This window comes from Melospiza georgiana, chromosome 6 (genome assembly GCF_028018845.1).
Source record: "Melospiza georgiana isolate bMelGeo1 chromosome 6, bMelGeo1.pri, whole genome shotgun sequence".
NCBI classification, from domain to species: domain Eukaryota; kingdom Metazoa; phylum Chordata; class Aves; order Passeriformes; family Passerellidae; genus Melospiza; species Melospiza georgiana.
The window spans coordinates 14,794,234-14,811,804 of record NC_080435.1 but is presented as its reverse complement, the minus strand read 5'-3'; the positions used below and the strand labels follow the sequence as shown (position 1 = coordinate 14,811,804).

Below are 17,571 nucleotides of genomic sequence, written 5' to 3'. Positions count from 1 at the left end.
CTTCATCTCACAAACATGTCAGATGAGTTGTCTGCAGCACCAGTCATGCCTCTCTAGAGTGTGGGTGCCACACCAGCAGCCAGAAGGGTGCTCCAGGAGGATCAGCAGAAATGTTGCCAAAGTGCTGGAGAAGGTAAACTGAGAATATGCCAAGGCTGCCCTGCTTCCAAAGGGGAGAGGGACTGGCTTGTTAAAAGGTCTTGTTAAGCTGGGGAGATGGGCCAGGGATTCTCAGGGCGCTCAGTCCGGAGACTTGGGCTTTCAGAAGGATCTTGTGGGAGCATACTGGTCCCTTTGACAGTCAAAGGCACTCAAGCCCCCAAGTCCTCTCTGCCCTTTGGGTGATGTCAAGCTGCATCTGCTCATTCACATAACTGGGGAAACCTCAAGGGAGACTTGAGGCAGATATGACTCAAGCTCCTCTCCATTGCATGAAGCTGCCACCCAGATGTCCTCAGCTGGAGGGGAGTGGAATTAGGCCACTGCCAGCCAGACCTGGCTCTGTCCTGGAGTATAGGATCAGCAAGTGAGAGCAAATCAGGATCAGTGGTCTTATGCAACTGTGCAGGACATGCAACAGCACTGGGAGTTTTCCAGCTCTCCTTGCTGCCTGCTGTGCAAGCAGGGCAAGGCTTGCAGCCCTGCTCAAGCTTTCAGGACTGGCTCTCAGGCTTTTGACCATGGCAGACACTGTGACAATACCTCTGGCTGTCACATGCCAGCTACTGCAACCTCAGCTGGGGGTTTTCTTTCAACACTGGGTTTCAAGATGCTCAGGCTGAGTGTGACTGCCCAACAGCCCAGTTCAGTAAACTGGACACTGCTTGCTGCCACATTCAGCAAGATCAGAGCATGAGAAACAGCAGTGGCCTGCAAGTACCATTATGTCACCATGGTGTGTCAGAAATCATGGGCTTGGCAGGGCTGGGCAGAGGGGGTGTCTCTCAGAAATCATGATGTGTGTGTAGCCAGTGCAGAAAGGTTTGGGCTGACCTCCCAGGCCCCAGGAGCTTTGTGTCTCAGTGGGTTGGCTTGTTGTCATCCTGCCCTGATGGATTTTGGTATCAGAAGGTGATCCTGTCCTCAGAATAGTAGAGAGCCAAGAAAAGGACTGTCTCTTCCTGGTATTTGTCTGAATGAAGCTGAGAAGAGCCAACTTCATTGGAGAGGGTGTGAGATGCCTCACATGTGCATTAATATCCAGCTGTGACAGGGAGAAGTCAGAGCTGGTTCTCCATTCCTTTCTGTGTGTGTGTCATGGCCATCACAATGTATGTGCACTGGTTGGTGGTGGCTGGTGGCTTCTTGCCCCTGGAGGCTCTGTTCTCAGGGCTGCAGGGTTATCCCCACTTTGTCCCCAGCCCGGGCCTCGGGATGCCAGCTACTGATGACCTCAGCTGTACTGCTCCAAGCTCAATGTCCTCATTTTCTCCACAGGAGGCTTTGCCACCTTCTCCTCCTGCTTCCCAGGGCTCTGTGAGGGGAAGCCAGCTGCCATCCTGCCGATGAGCATCTCCCAGCCGTGCTTGCCTGTGGCCAACGTTGGCCCCACGCGCATCCTGCCACATCTCTACCTGGGCTCCCAGAAGGATGTCCTGAACAAGGTACAGCCCTCTTGAGGGGACACTCTGCCCTGTCCCACTGGGGACCCCTGTCATGCAGAGGGGTGAAGGTATTAAGGATTCCTCTCCTTCCCAGTGGGAAGACCGCACAGTGCCCTTTGAAAGGTGCCAGAAAGGCTGTGCTGTGATGTCACACCAGGGAAGGAATTTTGTTTAAAGGAAAAGTAATGATGAGAAGAAAGAAAGAGGAATTGTAGATAAAGTGCTGCCAAGCATCTGCCTACTGCAGCCATGAGGGAGCCAGCCAGGCGTCCTCATCCATGGCAGGCAAGGAGGGAGGGAGACCATGACACCAGACGGGAGTTGGAGACAGAAAGGAGGGAGAGAGAAATTATGTACAGGGAGTAGAAGGAAAGGAAAGAAAAAAATGACAAAAATGTGAGCCTGGGAGCTGGACTGGCTCCATCAAGCCTGCTGGAAGGGCAGGAATGGGCCACTGGAGACACAGGGCTGAAATCCTGGGGCCAAAATCTTGAGCAGCCAATGCCAGGCAGGGAAATCAATGGTTTCTTCCCTCCCTACCTCCTTGGAGGGTTTTGTCCATGTTTTGGAACTGTTTTCTGACGTCCCCACAATGTGGCCCCGTGCTGGAGAAGAGAAGCATTGCCCACACAAGGCCTCACAGTTGTCTATGGATAGAGCATCTTCTGGCCACACTGGTTAATGTAGGGTGCTACCAGTGACTCACTCCACCCTGTTGGTGAGATGTCTCCTTTCTTCCTCAGCTGATACATTCACAGTGTTCAGAGTTTTTGCTATTTTCTTTTTCTTGTATTTTCCTATTTCTCTCATACTGGGGTTGTTGGGTTTTTCCCTCTGGAACCCCTTTCCAGGTGTCTTTGGCCTTGCTCGCTTTACTTAGACCAAAATAAAGATCTACTGAGGTTGAAACCTGTGTCATCTAAATTGATACAATCTTTTCAGCTGATCTCTGCTGTATTATCATCAACTAGGCCAAGGCAGCACTAGGAGACCCACAGGAGAAAATGCTGGGATGGGAAAAGGCAGGGAGTGTGCATGGCAAGACAGACCTTCAGTACATGGTGAGGGCTGAACTCAGCTGATCATTTGATGGCCTCTTTCCCACCAGGACCTGATGACACAGAATGGGATAAGCTATGTCCTAAATGCCAGCAACTCCTGTCCCAAGCCAGACTTCATCTGTGATAGTCACTTCATGCGCATTCCTGTCAATGACAACTACTGTGAGAAGCTGCTTCCCTGGCTGGACAAGTCCATTGAATTCATTGGTGAGCTTTTCTTATGGTTGCAGACCCTCCAATTCTCAGCCTTCACAACCTGAACTCTTCTGTCCTCCCTGGTCTTGCTCGCAGCAACTGTTGTCCTGTCACACAAAGGGGCTGGGGCTTGGGGAGGGAGGCTGGAACCATTTTGCTCACCATCATTGTTCTCTCTGTTTCCTCTGCCATGCTCCAGACAAAGCTAAGGTGTCCAGCTGCCAGGTGATTGTGCACTGCTTGGCTGGGATCTCCCGGTCAGCCACCATTGCCATCGCCTACATCATGAAGACCATGGGTATGTCATCAGATGATGCTTACAGGTGAGTTTTCTCCTGAGAGTACTGGGGGGGTTATGCCAGTATGCTTCACTCCAGGGAAGGAAAGCAGGCTAAGCCCAGAAGGAGAGGGTCAGGGCTCCTTGAAGCTCTGTCTTGCCTTGGTTGGGTCCCAGTAAAACCAAACCAAACCTCCCGTCATAAAATGCATGCAACAAGGAATGGTTGGGAGTGGTAAAAGGGAGTGGGGAGGCAGTCCCAGCTCTAATCCTCAGACATCTCAAGGCCCTGTGATTCCCCAAGATCCTTTTCTTTGGAGGGTCTGGTCAGAAGGTTCTTGATGATGCCTCTTCTCCCTAAAGAGGCTGAGAGAGGAGGGGTTGCCCGCTGAAGGACCAAGCACCAACGGGGCTGTCTGTGCCTCTCGGCAGGTTTGTTAAGGACCGTCGCCCATCCATCTCGCCTAACTTCAACTTCCTGGGCCAGCTCCTGGAGTACGAGAGGAGCCTGAAGCTCCTCAAGGCCCTGAAGTCCAAGGGCGACTGGAGCGAGGGGGACGCGCAGCAGGACCCGGCAGAGGTGGCTGAGAGCAGCCGGCATCCCCCAACACCTACCTCAGAGAAGGCCGAGGATGTGCCGAGGAGCACCGGCTCGGCGTCCCCCACCAGTGACCCCGAGCGGCAGGGCGGGACCCCAAAGGTCCTGTCACCCACCAGCTTGCAGCAGGGGCTCAATGGCCTGCACCTCTCCTCCGAGCGCATCCAGGACACCAACCGCCTGAAGCGCTCCTTCTCCCTGGACATCAAGTCCGCCTACTCCCCCGGCCTGCGGCAGGACCCCCCTGGCCCCCCTGGACCTGGGGAAGCCCCCAAACTCTGCAAGCTGGACAGCCCCTCGGGCTCGGGCAGCCTGAGCCCCTTCTCCCCAGGGGCGGACAGCCCTGACCGGCCCACGGGGCCCGAGCTGCTGCTGGAGGCCAAGGTGAGGCAGCGGCGGAAGCACCGGCACGCAGCGGGCTCGCCGGCCCACGGGCTCAGCCTCAACGTCGGCGGGACCTGCGCCACGCGCAAGAGCCCCGGCGCCGAGGACGGGCTGCCCCCGCGGCTCGGCCAGCCGCCCGCCGCGCCCGGCGCCGCCACCAATGCCTGGAGCGGGGTGCACCTGGAGTCCCCCAGCGCTGCCTCGGGCGAGGCTGGCTGGTACTTCGGCAAGGACTCCGGCAGCGCTGGCGGCAGCACGGGCGGGGGCCTGTTTGCCAGCGCCGGCCCGTACCCGCCGCCGTTCGGCTGCGGCGCAGCGGCGGCCGGCTGCGAGATCAGACTGAGGGACAAGGCGCGGGCCGAGCCGCGGGACGGGCGGCACAGCTGGCATGAGGAGGCCGGCGCCGAGAAGCAATTCAAGCGAAGGAGCTGCCAGATGGAATTCGAGGAGACCATGTCGGAGGGCAGGGCTCGGGAAGAGCTGGGCAAAATCAGCAAACAGTCCAGCTTTTCGGGCAGCATGGAGATCATCGAGGTGTCCTGACACTCATCCGGGGTGCCTGGAGACCTGGGACGGGGCTGGGGAGGGGGGATATTTAAACCGGGGGGAGCGGGAAGGGGGGCGGTGGGCTCGGGGGTGTATTTATACTTGCGCGTGCATTTTCGGGAGCGCAAGCGCTGAAACCGAAGCGAAGGTGGACGAGTCTTTCCAGAGTCGGGAAACATAGCGGCGGATGCTTAGTGTCCCTCCTGCACTCACCCTGGTCCTTCCCCGCCCATCCCCAGGGCGCCCCAGCCCTTAGAGACCCCACACTCAAAATTCGGGCCTAAAACTCAAGTGGGAAGAGTTGGGGAAGTGGCAGGGATTGCAGTTTTGGCTGTGGTGATGGGGCACAGCACATGGAGGGGGGACCACAGCTGCCCCTTCCCTGCACCCTGGTGCACTAAGCATGCTCCGCTGTGTTTCTCTGGCTAAGTATCCTAAAAATGCTGCACTGGAGCAGCCCTATACATATATAAATATATATTATATATAATATAAAGAAAAAAAACCCGAAAACACACACACAAAAGAAAAGGTAAATGGTTTTACTGCAATTTTTATTGAGACGTAAATAATATTTCAATTTTTTTGTTTTGTTTTTAATTTATTGAAGCTGTTCATTCTGGCAATGATTTGCAGACAATGTGGGGCGGTACTTTCAGCTCTATTTTTACTGTGTATGGTATTTAAATCTGAAATACGAGTTTCTAAGCAATATCTGAGGCCTGTGGCTCCTTCTATAGTTAATGTCCACAACATAGATTTCCCCCCTTCTCTCTGAGCATACCAACAAGGGGACAGGAGACTCTTCTGGGCACTTTTTCTAGAAATGAACAAGTAAACGAGCAAACCATAAAACCTTCTTATGACACAAACTGAGCCAGAAAACTCTTCTGGAAGCTGCTGCCTCTTCTTCCCACCTTGGTCTCTGTTTGTTTCTCCTCATCTCCATCCCAGCCATTACCACCGTCCCAGCCATCACGCCGTCCTAGGCATTGTCCCCATCCTGGCCGTCACGCAATCCCAGTCATACCCCCTCTCCTCCCCTCCCCTCCCCTCCCCTCCTTTTGGCTGCCCATCCTTGCTGGAGGGGGAGAGGTGGGAGTCACCTGAAGTGGATGGAAGGCTGCAGGATGTCACCTCCAGCTGCGTGGGGAAGGCGTCAGAAGCTGCCACAGCAGAGGGAGGGATGGGAGGCTGGTGGTAGTTGGGATTTCTTGTTGGGAGGTTCTTGCCTGCCTGCTCCAGCCCTTCAGCTCCCCCTCACCTCAGCTACCTTGCTTGGGAGGTATGGGCACCACTCTGCCTTTGGGGGCGGCAGTTCTTTTGGCTTCCCACATCCTTTGTTTCACACCTGAGAAACTCAGGGCAGCGCGTTTGCCGGTGCCGGGACTCTCCCGGTCCTGTTGCCCTCCAGGCCAGCTCCCCTCCATCCAGCGGATGATAAGCTGTCCAGACATGAAGCTCTGCAAGCACATGGAGGGGCACAAGTGACTTATTTTTGGAGATGGTTGGCTGCTTCCTCCCATCTGGTGGGAGGCCAAGCTCTTGCCCCCAAACCCCAATGTCAGGATTGCTGAGAAGCTGCTTTCTGAAGCTGGAGGCACTGAGCTGCCTCCACTGCAAAGCACATCTCTCCCTGCAGCTCTCTTCGCTTTCTCCTTTGTCTCGCACTAGTTTGCAAAGCTGATACCTCAGGGGTCTGTGTTCGTGCATGTCTGTGTCCTGTGTCATCCTTGGAGTGTTGTTTTCTTTTTCTTTTCTGGGTCCACATGGTTTCTCTCCCTTTCCCTTATTCCTCCTCTTGTCATTCGTTTCTATATTTAAATCAAACTACCCGTGACAAAACCAAATGATCTCAGGTTTAAAACTGAACATAAAGCAGAGGCGTGAGGAGCTGCAATCACACGAGGAGGGGCTGCTCGCTTCAGCTCGTCGCTTCCTCAGCCACCTCTGTGTTTGCAGTTGAGGCAAGTCTCCCTGGAGACTCTTTGCTCTCTTCTGGCTTTAGTTTTTCTGCTTTTCCATGGAGCTCTTTGGTGAGATGCTGGGGACCCCCAGATGCTCCTGGGTGGTTCCCCACAGTGTGGCAGGGAGGGATGGGGGTGGATGGAGAGCCAGGGACCACCTGCTCCTCTCCCCACATCACTTTGGATGAGAGTGAGAGATCTCAGAGTCAATCCTGAAAAGCCTACCACCACCCATCACTGCCTCCAGCAACCACCTCAAACCTGCTCAGTGTTGCCAACCTGAACATTGCTCTCTTCTCATCATGAAGCAGTGATGACACTATTTCCTAAACTCCCTTTCTAGACTCCAGAAGGCATTTAGGTCCACCCCATGAGCCAGGCAGCTATTTCAGGAGCTCCACTTGCAGCAGGCTGTCCTAAGTAGGCATCAGTGTCAAGTCCAAGGAGGGAGAAGAAGAAGGCTTCATCCTTCCTCTGGTGCCTCCTCGCTGGGCATAGTGTTAGTGTCACCTGCCTCCTGTCCAAGGAGTCTGGTCCTCCTTCCCCCTCTCTGGCCTCAGTGGTGGCGTCTCTTCCCAAGCATGCCAGTGGTGATTGTCTGCTGATCTCTGCCCCGTAGCACTTAGTCTCTGCCCATCCCATGGTCCTCCAGGGTTGGTGCCAGCATGGACTTACTGAGCTCAGGTCAGGCAAGTTGCTGGCAGGAGCTGGTGTAGCTTTGAGCAATGGAGAGAGGTTAAATGGCTTCCCAAGGGATGTAATAGAAAGGACAACAGGTGGCCAAAACCAGGTGGGGAGATGAGACAAAGCACTAGCAAGCTCCCATCTAATTCCTCCTGTTAAGTGACACAGTGTGTTGCAAGCACAAAAAAGCAGATGGAGCTGCTGACCTGAAGTCAGGAAGGAGAGGGAGCATTTTGCAAATGAGACCCTGAATGTCTGCAAAGAGGTAGTGGTTTGCGTTTTGTCATCTACAATCTGCCATCGCCTGGATGCTTCTGAGACTTGTTTGAGGTTTTACACACTGTGGACTCCTCTCTTCTCTGAAACCAGAACAAAGATAAGTATATTTTAAGATTTGTAGATCATAGATATTCATGACCCCCCTCTGCAGCCTTTGCATTCATCCCTCTCCTTTACACATTGGGCATGTGCATCAGAAACCCTCATATATACAATATTTTAAGGCTATATCCAGAAAATAAGCCTTGATGGAGCAGCCCTGCCCAAGTGTCTCCTGGCCATCCTGATCCAAAGCCATCAGGGTCACCAAGTGGCATGCAATTAACTTAATTTTTTTTAAATCAAACTCTGTCTAATGAACCACTTTGTCCATGAGTCAGAGAGCTGTAAATTGTCATGAGGACGGATGTGCTGGGTGGTAATCCTCCACATCATCTGTCAGCCAATTCTTTTTTGTGGGCTGTCACAGCCAGCTGACCCATCCCAAAGCCTCACTGGAACCAAAAATCACATTTCCATGCCGATCTGATGAGGGTGCATTCATTTGTAGGGACCTACAGAGGTAGAAGTGTGAGCAGAGGAGAGGAAAGGTCTCTTCTTTCAAGGGAGGAACCAACAAAGCTGCTGAGTATCCGATGGCAATGCCTGCACTTACCACCACATGAAGGACTGAGCAAATCACAGCTCTCCTTCAGACTAGAAAGGACATTTTGCTCCTTTCCCTCCAGCCTCTGCCTGTCCTCAGGGCTGAGCCTCCCGGCCACCTCTGTCCAGCTGAGCAAAGCTGGCAGGAGGGCAGTGATCAGGTTGGCAACACCGAGCCAGAGGCTTGGGTCAGAGCAGGCTCGTCCCTGGCCTCAGCAGCAGCAGCCCCAGCCCCTGCTGCTTTTCCAGCCCTTCCCTTTGTCTGCTTGTTTCTTTGGATGTCCATCCCCGTTACATCTGCCCCTTAGGAGACAATGCCCCTCAGAAACCCCTCCTGCTGTCCCCTTTCCCCTCCCATTCTTAATACTAATGATAATAAGCTATCAGTGTTGTCATTGCAATCTATGAATGATAGATTTGAGTATTTATGATTATTATTATGATTATTATGGTTATGATTCTGTACTTTTTTGCTTCTTACTCTTTGTATGTTGCTCTTTGTTTCTCTGTTGTGAATAAAAGCAAGGCCCCATCTCACCTTCTCTCTGCTCCCCACAGCCCGGCTGTGGCTGACTCCCGGCTGCCCCAAGCCTCAGGAGGCAAACCCTTGTCAGAGGAGCTGGAGGGAGGTGCTTCCTAAGGATATAAAGGCACCCAAACCCGGGGCAGATCCATTCCCTTAACTCTTCCCTTCCCACAGCTCCTCTCCCCATACACGTTCCTGCCCATCTTTGCAAGGGGCAGAACCCACTGGCACCAACAACAGAGGATTAAATGGTAAAAGCTTAAAGCTTTAAGGAGCATTGGCCAGGCATCCAGTTCATGGAGTCAGCTCCCTCCAGGTCATGGTCCTCTCACCTTCTCCAGCTGGCTGCAGCTGCAGGCTGCATCTTCACCCACAGGGGCTTCTTGCTCTGGCATCACACCTGCTTTGCAAAGCTGTCCTGCTCAGCTGAGCCGGGGACATTGGCTGCTGCTTTAGCCACGTCCCCTGGCCTTCCTGGGCTTGAGTGTCCTCCTCATGCTGGTGGTTCCCCTGCCCAGGAGCAGCACAGCCTGGAGAAGACACATGGACAGTGCTAGAACAAGCCCAGTGGCAGAGCCACAGGGAGACATGTGAGAGGCCTCTGGTACCTGGAGGGATTTAGACAGGCTGGGAATAGCTCCCAGCATGGGCCTTGGTGTGGTCTTTATCAAACACTGATAAATCGTGGTGTCATGAGCAGACAGACACTGGTGCTGGTTTTTTGCACCCATTGCCTGTGCTCCTTGTACAACCTGGAGCTTTCCAGATGACTGTAAGGTGTAGGAGGAGACATTAGGGGAAGGGAAGAGGACCCCCATCTGCACTGTGGTACAAAACGCTCCCTGTACTGCGCCAGCCCCATGAAGAGTCATTTTCATTTGCGGAGTTTAACACTGCCCTTCTCCAAGTGGCCCAGGCACAGTTTCTTGTCTCTGTCATGACTTCACTTTGTCATGGGTCGGGGTCCTTCTCATCATGCTGTGCTGAACACATTTCCAAGGTTGCTCTGAGACCACACTGGAGAGGAGAGAGCTCAGGTCTCACCCCTCTCTTGGGGGACCCTGGTAGATCTCTGCTGGGGTCCCGGTCCAGCATCACCCTTCCTACCTCACCTGCCTTTGGAGCAGCCGTGGACAGGGAGGGAGCAGGCAGGCTCCGACCATGCCGGGACTGGCCCTCTTCTCCCTTCCTCATCCCTGTAGGATCAGACCCTTCCTCAGCAAGCACAACACAGAGAGGGGGTCTGTACCCACCCTGGTGTACCTGGGGACTCCCAAGCATGGAAGAGAGGGTCTGGCCTCCAGCCCCACCACACTCCCTTCCTCGCTGTCCATTTGGCCAGCGCCGGCGTCGGACCCGGGGAGAGACTCTGCCCCTGCCTCGTCTTTATTTATTTATTACCAGAGGCTGTAAACAGCAGTGCTTTTCTACCCTCTACTTTCTTTTCCTTTCTTTTGTATTTTGGAACAACGTGTTGTAATAAATACCCGAATAGGTGTTTTAACAGCTGGTGTCAGCCTTGGTTTTTGAGGGTCAGACCTCAGGATGGGGCTCTTTGGGAGTCTGGGGAGGGCAGTGGACCTTTGGTTGCAGTGCTGGGGCCTAGAACTGGTGGAGAGCTGGACATAGAGGCAGACCTGGACACAGACAGACCTGGATGCACAGCCAGACCCGTGTGTGTGTACAGGGCCCAGCAGCTGAAAGCTGCAGCTGGACTAATTCAAAGCAGAAGTAAGGCTCATGGCTCAGAGAGTAGTGGCATAAAATTTAATGGGGGCATTCATGGGCACTCATACTGCAAACTGCCACTCTAGGGGCTCTGAAGCTGTAGTCAGGTGTCTAAGCATCCCCTTTCTAATGGAAAGGACTGTCCCAGTCCTGCTCCATATGGGGACACACATGTAGGTAATGGTGCAGATCGCCAGGCTAAAGAGCACAAAGATATGCACTGTTTGCATTGAAATATACCATTGTTGGTTTTATTATTATTGTTACTACCATTATTATTATTTTGCTTCCCAGCTGTGCTCTGCTCCCACCTTGCTCCTGACATAATAGCAGCATGTAGCCACACACTTGCTGTGCACTACCCAAAACCCTATAAACATTCCCTGCTCACCCATGGCCAACTGAGCCACGCTGTGCTCAGGGGACAGCTGGCAGGAGCCAAGCAGCAGCCCCATTTTGACTGGACTGTGCCCAAGTGGAAGCTGGTGGAGGCATTTCCCTGCTCCCCCCTGCAGCAGGTTTTCTTTGGAGGGAGGAGAAGGCGTGAGCAGGCTCCCTGCAGCTCTGGCTCCAGAAAGCCTCAGCACTTATTGACGTGTATGCAGAAGGGACATCCATCCTCACAGCTGCTTTCCACAGGCTGGGCTAAACCCCTGTGTCTTTTATAAATGCATTCCTCTTATCCAGCTGCAACTGCTGGGTGTTTTGTAAAGCTTCACAAAACTACTGCCATCACCTGCTGTTGGGGTAGAAGCTCAGTGTGCAGCCTTGGCCTCCTGTGCATCTGACACCCCTAGCAGCTCCAGAGAGGCTGTTTGTCCTCCTCTCTCAACCACTTGCTGCCATGTGTGACATGGGAAGGGACAATTATTTAATAGAGAAACATGAACACTGCTGCCATCTCCCTCCCAATTTACCTGTCCCTGGCTTAGTTTTTCCAAACTCACTACCCAGGGGAAGAGTAATGCTGCAGTAGAGTCCCCAGAGTTGATGTCTTGTGTCACTATCTCCACAGGCACAATTAAATCCTCTCATGTTTCACAGAGAGACTCCCTCCGTGCCAGGGGACTGGCAGCAGCACCCAGGTGGGAGGAAACCCAGGTGAAGCTGCTCTTACCTGGGGCTATAGGTGTGTGGAGGCCCTGTCCCCTGGCAGAGGCACCCATGGGTGTGCAGCCAGCACAGCTTCCTCCCCTCTCCTCTTGTTCCTCATGGTTTGCACGGCACAAACCATTACTGCAACGAGAAACCCAGGAACGTCCTTTTTCCAGCTCTCTGGCTTTTATTGACTCAGAAAGGCTGCCAAGCCTATAAATAAATGTTCCTTGAGCTAAATATAGCAGCCACTGAAATAGGCTGCTGGCTATTTATTTAGCTTGTGGCCTCTTTGAAAGCCTGCCAGTCCATACTGCCTTTACCTTCAGTCCCACCCAGGGCTGTGGCCACCCACCTCGGGGGCATGGCTGAGTCAGCACGGGGAGAAGGGGTCACAAAGAGTCAGCCCCAGCTCTGCAGGGCAGGAGAGCCAGGGGGACGGGGTCTGGCAGCTGGAGGAGCTTCAGCACCCTGTATCCCTGCCGAGAGAGCTGGGGGTCCCCAGGAGGGACATTTGTTGGAGCAGTCAGGCAGGGCTGAACCAGTCACAAGCCAGTTTCCTCTCCTGTGAGGACTTGGTGTCTTTTTCCAGCACCAGAGCCTGGAAAAGAGAATCTATCTGTCATATGCCCCAGGCTTTCCAGCATTAGGTGGTGTGCATTGCTTTTCCACACTTAGCAGGACCATAAATACTCCTGGTGCACAGAGCTGCTGTGTGTTAGGACACTTAGGACAGCATGAATTGACCCCCACCCTTGCGCCCCTACTTGAGCCAGGACGCTCAAACTCGTAAGCTGTGCTGTGGCTCTGACCTGGTCTCTGGCCTCAGCTGCTGGGTGGTCTCGAGGCAGTGCTGCACCCATGTCCCCTCCAGGGGCTATCCCACCTCGTGGTGTGTCTGGGAGCAGCCTGGGAGATGCCCTTTGCCACACTGGTGAGATGAGCCCTTATGAGGGCCCCACACTCAGAGAGGCTCCGTGGGATGCATGTTCCTCCAGGGTACTCCTGGTTGTGCACTGATGCAAGAAGGGGTGGGCTTCACCTCTCAAAGGCTGATGGAAAACAAGGTGAGTACTGCTCTGTGCTGTAGACACTCTTCTACACCCTGAGCCTGACAGGAATGGGATGCTGCTTTCCTTGGGCTGTGAGGAATTCACTGCAGCTGCGTGCCAGCCAAGGGAAAAACCCCGTCACTCCCTGGAAAGCCACACTTGCTCCTGGAGCAATCCAAGAACATTAATAATGTTTAGCACTTACAGAGGGTTTTGCTAAACATGAGCTAATCCTTACAACACCCACGGGAAGGAGAAAAGTAATTATTGTTATTGGACTTAATTTTTCCTTTTCCATGTACCCCTGCATATGGGGGTCCAGAGAGTTCTGGAAATGAGAGAAGAATCCCACTCATCCCAGCTTGTACAAATAGGAAACCTGGAGCCAGGACGGAGCAGGTTATTTGCCAAAGGCCACCCAGGAAGGCAGAGTTGGAGCCTCTGTGGAGTGAAGGAGGGGCTGGGGGGAAATTCTTGCTCCCAGTCTTTCTCCTACACACCAGAATATAATTCCACAACTGACAGGGTAATTCTGGTCCCTTCAGGTCCTCACCTGCAGGATACCCATGGGATGCAGATGTTCTGTATTGCTGCTTACCTTCCTGTCCACAATGTCCCTTCTCAAGGTGGTTAGAGAGATACCCTACCCTCCATGGCAGAAGGTGCTGACAAGGCTGATGAGCAGATCGATTGGAGCACGACTGCAGCAAGTCACAAAATTCCCACACAGAGTGACCTCCCCTTCTGGAATAACAGCCCCAGACCTGATGCCATGTGTGATAGATCCCACCAGCCCCCAGTCACTGTGGAGTGGCCTCCACAGCTGTGGCCAGAGCACCCCAGAGTGGGAAAGGAGTTGATGGGATGGTTGTACCAGCCATGTGGCATTGGGACAAGGCTGGCTTAGCAGGCTGAGATGCTACTGGGGTCCCTCCAGGGGCACAGAGGGTCTGCACTAGGATGTCCCAGGTTAAAGTGGAGACCAAAATGAGGGTCAGCTGCTTCCCTGGGTCTTTTGCAGAGAGGAAGGGCAGCTTTAGGGGGTTCCATAAAGCCATCAATGTTCCCTGGGCACACTCCTCAGCTGAAACCCAGGCACTGGGTGTCTGAGTGGAAATATTGTCTGTCGGCAGTACCCAGATGATGTCATTTCATTTTCCAGGCTTCTGGGCTGAGCCAGCAGCTCGAGCCAGTATGACTGGAGATTCTTTATTTAGAAGGAGCCCAAGTGCAACTGAGTCCAGGTCTTTGCAGCACCCCTCTGCCACCTCCCTTCCCTGTTGATGCAATCCCGCTGGCAGCAGGGACATCAGGATGCCTGAGAAGAGGTGGTTCAAAAGGGGACCTTGCCAGGCAGGTGGGAAAGGGAGATGCTGTTAGGGGCAGGTGAGGGTGGTGCAGGTGATGTGTGCTACCAGATGTTCCCAGGCAGAGGAATCTCCAGTTCCCTCTGGGCAATGCACTTGTCCCTCCCGGTGTCCTTTTACTTCCCTTCAACTCCCTGAGAAATTTGTCCTGTGCTCCCTAGCATGGCAGTGGTCCCCCTCCTCATCCTCACTCTTGTCATCTCCAGTCTGGGTTACTGCAGCTGAGCCTCAGGCTGGCTTTTGAGGGCTTTCTAGCTGGAAATCAAATATTTTCCCCCTCTGACACCCCTTAACCTGCCTGCTCTCCCTCAGCAGCATCTCCTGACAAGTGAGTGCTAAGAATAGCCCTGCCTCTGGCTCCAGGCTGGTGCTGTTTGCTCAGTGACTCAGAGCTGGCCAGGCAGGCACTTACTCAAAGGGCCCCATTACTCATCTGTCTGCATTGCCCCAAGGATGGGGTTTGTGTCTCTCATTTGCCTCTCCTTTAAAGATACTTTATTTATTTCTATTTAATAAAGCCACCATGCACCAGGAGATGTAGTTTTCCTGCTGTAGATTTACCTCTAAATACGTGTGCCCTGACCCAAAATGCTGCAACCCCTACATATCACACTGGCAGCCCAGCACTGCTCCTTCTCACTGCCTTGCCAGGAAGGAGCTGTGCTGGCAGGAACAGGGCAAATGATAATGCCTCCCAAAATCGCATTTTGTGGCACCAGAGTGACAATGAAAACAAAAATTCTCTCCTGCAGGAACCATCTGTGTTGAATACCAGTGTGGATGTGACTGTGCCCAAATCCAGCTGGCCTCTCAGATGCCCACAGCATGGCCCAGCTGCTCCCGTCTTGCCCACAGCCCACACTAATTGCAATCCTCCTTCCTCTCCACAGAGTGTGTCACTGCCCACTGGGCAAAGCACCTCAGCAAATTAAAAAAGGCCTCAATTAAAAAAAAAAAGTGGCTTCATTTCCAAACAACAAAAAGGCAGCATCTTCCTCATCTGGTTTGCTCCCCTGAGGCATCCTGTGAGTCACAGCCAGCCATGCTGGGAGCAGAGCTGCATCCTGAGCAGGGCACATCTGTGTCTGCAAGGCACTGCCTCACAGGGAGGACACAGGCATGGCTGCTTGGGATCAGGAAAGCGTGGCATTGGCAGAGGAATTGGAGGTTTGTAGGAATGGCATTTTGTTCTCTTTCTGCTGCTTCAGCCCCATAGTTTCCCTTTTTTGCCATTCTTCAGGTTTTTCTTACAGTTTTTCCAATCCTGCTGCTTCACGGCATCACTCTTCAACCCTGCTGTCATCAGGGATCCCAGCACTCTGCTCCAAGATGCTTCATGAGGCCTCAACAGCACCTAGAGGGCCTCCTGGGACCAGGCACAACCTCCATGAGAGACACACCTGAGTATCCCAAGCCAGGTGTGGTTTGTGTTCTGGAGAGAGGTGTGTTGGGTGTAAATGGATCCACCTTGCATGGCAGTGGGCAGCTGGTCTGGATTTGGGCTCTGGCTGTGGCACTTCTCACCACCATGCCCTGGGTCTCCACATAACACATGCTGAGGTTCTGATCCTGCACTGCTGGCCCCAAGGGAGCCTTCACATCCATCCATCCATCCATCCATCCATCCATCCATCCATCCATCCATCCATCCATCCATCCATCCATCCATGATGAGTGGGCTCCCAGTGCCTCTCCCCAAAGCCCAGCACAGGAGAGCTGGGGGCTTGTTCCTCACAGGACATGGTGTCTCCATCTTAGTCAAGGCTGGCAGCAGCCAGGGATGCAGGAAGAAGGAAGTGGGAGCCTGGACATCCACCTTGGGCTGGAAATGGGATCCTGCATGTCCTGGCAAACACATATTTGTGTGCTCCCTCCATCCCAGTGACCTCCCCTCGATAACAACCCCTGGGGCCATCTGGGGGAAGGGTGTTGTAGGAGAACAGGACCGACCTGCCCGGTTTGGTCCTTTCTTACAGACCCCATGGCAGCCCACAGCATCCATCACTGCCGAGGGCTGCTCCACGCCGGGAGCTGGGGCCACAGCAAAGCCAGGCCGTGTCAGAGGAGGCAACGGGGGCCAGCTCCAGCAAGCTTCGTGAGACACCTTTCCCTGGCACCCGAGCCGTGCTCAGGAGGGGAGGGCAGTCCCTGGGCTGTGCCATCGCAGGCACCGCGCACTGGCCCTGCAGCGAGGCGAGCGAGCAGCCTCTGCTGGCCTCTGCTGGGAGCCCTCGCACCGCCGCAGCTCTGTCTGCGCAGCACCAGCGAAAGAGATTTACCCTCCTTTCATGTCCCTCAGGAGAGTCGGGGCGACACTCGGTGCCCTTTCGGAAAGGCTGAAGCGCTGCTGCAGGTGTTGGCACAAAGAGGAGGAGGAGGAGAGGAAAGAGGGACGAAGGCAAACAGCCGCTCACACATCCTGTTGGAGCGATGCAGGACAGAGGTCTGGAGAGGGAAGATGTCTGCAAGGCCACAGCCCACGATGGGCCAGGAGCCCCCAGCTTGAGGAAGGGCTGGTGCCACTCTGCACTTCAGCTCTGGAATCTCTTGCACCCTACAGTTGCAAACTAAGAGCATTAGGAACAAGGCTGGGGAGGTTCAGTGCCCCTGCAAGCAACCTGTCCTTCATCAGCACGGCTGGGAAGAACGTGCCAACCCTAATGTTTGCAGTATCCAGCTCCCATCTCATCTCCAGGCTACATCAGGTACTGGAGAAGGGAAGGGCTCCATGTGCTCCTGTGAGCCACATGTGTCCTGCTCCATTCCCTTGAACCATGTGGTTCAAGTCTTTTACATCTCTGAACCCACTGAGGACCAGATTTGGTTGCAGCACTCATAAACTCAAGACACCAACTGTTGGGCTGTGGACAGATGGCTGTAAAAGATGCTGCAGTTCACTTCTAGGAGACCCTCCTCTGCATCCCAAAATCTCTTTTTTTATTGACATCCCAGCCTGTCTCCTTCATTAGAGAGGTCAGTGACAAGTGACCACTGCCTTACAGATTCCACATGCCAGCTGTGACACACATGTGCAGTCCCCTCCAACCTCAGGAGGTGAGAAATGCCCAGCAACAATCCCCTCTGGCTCAGCACATCACTCTGGGACGGGCAGGAACGCTGCTGCCTTCAGCCTGTCTCAGGGCTTGGCTTTGGCTTTGCCCTGGCATCCCCTGAGCCCAGTCTGCATTTGGGAACCCCCACCCAGGCCCTGTCCAGCAGACTTGGTGGTGCCCGAGCAAGGGCCAGACTGCCTTGTCTCCAGCCAGGCAGCATTAACCTTCCCCCAGCAGAGACATTCCTCAGACCTTGCTTGTACTTGCAAAAGCACATCACAGAGTCAGAGCGCTGCCAGGGCTGCCTCTCCCTGCTCTGCCTTCCCTGTTAATTGCTGACCAGAGCATCCATCAGGGAGCAACAGCCAGGATGTGCAGAAGATGCTCCCCACAGGCACCTGGCATGCTTGCCTCTCACTTGCTACAAACCTCTGGGGCAGACTGGCACAGATGACCAGGGTATTTTTGTTGTGCAGCCCCTGAGGAAACACCCAGGCACTCAGGGCTCTG

The 17,571-nt window shown here is 54.0% G+C and overlaps 1 protein-coding gene across 3 annotated transcripts in view; it reads left to right on the top strand.

Moving 5' to 3' along the window:
* DUSP8 (dual specificity phosphatase 8) overlaps positions 1 to 4,691 on the top strand; it is a 40,751-nt gene extending 36,060 nt beyond the window's left edge. For all 3 annotated transcript variants that reach the window (XM_058026112.1, XM_058026113.1, XM_058026114.1), the window contains exons 4-7: positions 1,438 to 1,604; positions 2,713 to 2,872; positions 3,060 to 3,183; positions 3,570 to 4,691. In XM_058026112.1, the coding sequence (XP_057882095.1) occupies positions 1,438 to 1,604; positions 2,713 to 2,872; positions 3,060 to 3,183; positions 3,570 to 4,662 (1,544 nt within the window). In that variant the 3' untranslated portion in view covers positions 4,663 to 4,691. The remainder of the gene's footprint in view (positions 1 to 1,437; positions 1,605 to 2,712; positions 2,873 to 3,059; positions 3,184 to 3,569) is intronic.
* The last annotated feature ends 12,880 nt before the right edge of the window (positions 4,692 to 17,571 follow it).